At 34.3% G+C, this 1,585-nt stretch overlaps 1 protein-coding gene across 1 annotated transcript in view; it reads right to left on the bottom strand.

The window, feature by feature from the left end:
• Positions 1-763: 763 nt before the first annotated feature.
• SLC16A7 (solute carrier family 16 (monocarboxylate transporter), member 7) overlaps positions 764-1,585 on the bottom strand; it is a 62,464-nt gene continuing 61,642 nt past the window's right edge. The window contains exon 4 of the mRNA XM_012661545.1: positions 764-1,585. This exon is cut by the window's right edge and continues 9 nt beyond it. Coding sequence (XP_012516999.1) covers positions 764-1,585 — 822 coding nt within the window.

Genomic DNA, 1,585 nt, shown 5'->3' with positions numbered 1-1,585 from the left:
CTTTCTTTTTTTCTTTTTAAATATCAGACTAGCTTCTCAATTTGTGAGAATCTTCTTTTGTGGTGTCCTAAGCATGTACTTAGTCTCCTTACTGGGTAATTCAGCATAAACACTTTTATAAGCATCTTTGAAAATATTTCAGATCTTAAAACCTAAAGGTAATCTTTACAATTTATAAATATGGAACATAAGTAGCTGATCCTCGATACTTATAAAAATAACCTTGAATGAATTTTCCTTCATCTTTGCATTGTCTCTATACATGGAATATATATCTTATATATATATTTATATATATTTCTTTCAGTGATATTATGAATGCCTTTCCGTTTTAGGCATGTAACAAATTCCAAATTAATATCATTGATGTGCTCTAAAAAAACATGACCTTTTGTGAACATTATTTTACATTTTTGACTCATTTTAATATCAAAAGAAGAGAGATCAGTTCACCAATGATAAAATAAAGAAAAAGTGGCATTTTTATTTCTGTGATACATTTGTAAGAGCATAAAACAATGGATAATGATAAAAATACTGAAAATTATACTACTAATCATCAGTCCTAACTTAAGTTCTTAAGTTCATAGGTCCAGGCTCTGAAATGAATTTAGGTCTAAAATTGACTAATTATGAAAGTTTAAAATACAGTTTAAAACCTAAAATTAACATCCCCCAAATCTTGGAGGCTATTAGTATTATTATAAACCACATTATTCACTGGAAGGAAAGTCTCAGTTAATGAATATTAATTTTATGATTTTTACTTTCTTTGATGAAAAATATCCTTACCAGCAAGAGGAGGGCCAAGAAGAACTGGGCCACACTCCACAACTGTGACAAGTCCCACAGCACTGGAAAATCTTGGGGCACCAACAAGGTCCATAAGAGTTTCAAAGAGAACGCTGCTAACACTCCCAAATCCAAGGCCAAAAAATACAGCATATACCACCAGGCTTGGGTAGTTTTGTGCCAGTGGGCACAAGAGATGACACACTCCATTGAACATAATTGCGAGACTGAAGAAGTACTGGATTCGGGGTCTGATATATTTGGAGTTTGCAATTAATCCTCCAGAAGGCCTAGCAAACATATCAACAAAAGCCATAACAGACAGCAAGAAAGCTGCAGAATACTCATCGATTCCCTGATGTTTAGCATATGGAGCCAAGAATATAATGGGGGCAAAAAACCCTAAAAACATAATGACATTTCCGGACAGGTATATAAGAAATCCTCTATGCTTAAAAAGGGAGAAATCTAAATATTTATTAACTTTTTCCCATGATGACTTCTCAGGGATTTTCTTCAGACTTGAACCTTCTTCTCTTACGGCAATCTTATTTTTAGATTTAGAAGTAGTTTGTTTGGGTATAAGGGGTTTAAGGGGTCTCATGAGGGACCCAGCCACACAAGCGTTCAAAAGGATGCCTCCCAAAATCAAGAAGCTTCCCTTCCAACCATAAGTATTAAAAAGGTACTGATTGAAAGGAGCCAATGTACTTAAGAGAACAGGACTTCCTGCCATGGCCAATCCATTTGCCATGGGTCGTTTCCTATAGAAGTATTTGCCAATTATTGTTAA

This window comes from Propithecus coquereli, unplaced genomic scaffold, assembly GCF_000956105.1.
Source record: "Propithecus coquereli isolate 6110/MARCELLA unplaced genomic scaffold, Pcoq_1.0 Scaffold72, whole genome shotgun sequence".
NCBI classification, from domain to species: domain Eukaryota; kingdom Metazoa; phylum Chordata; class Mammalia; order Primates; family Indriidae; genus Propithecus; species Propithecus coquereli.
This window is presented reverse-complemented; position numbering and strand designations above follow the sequence as displayed.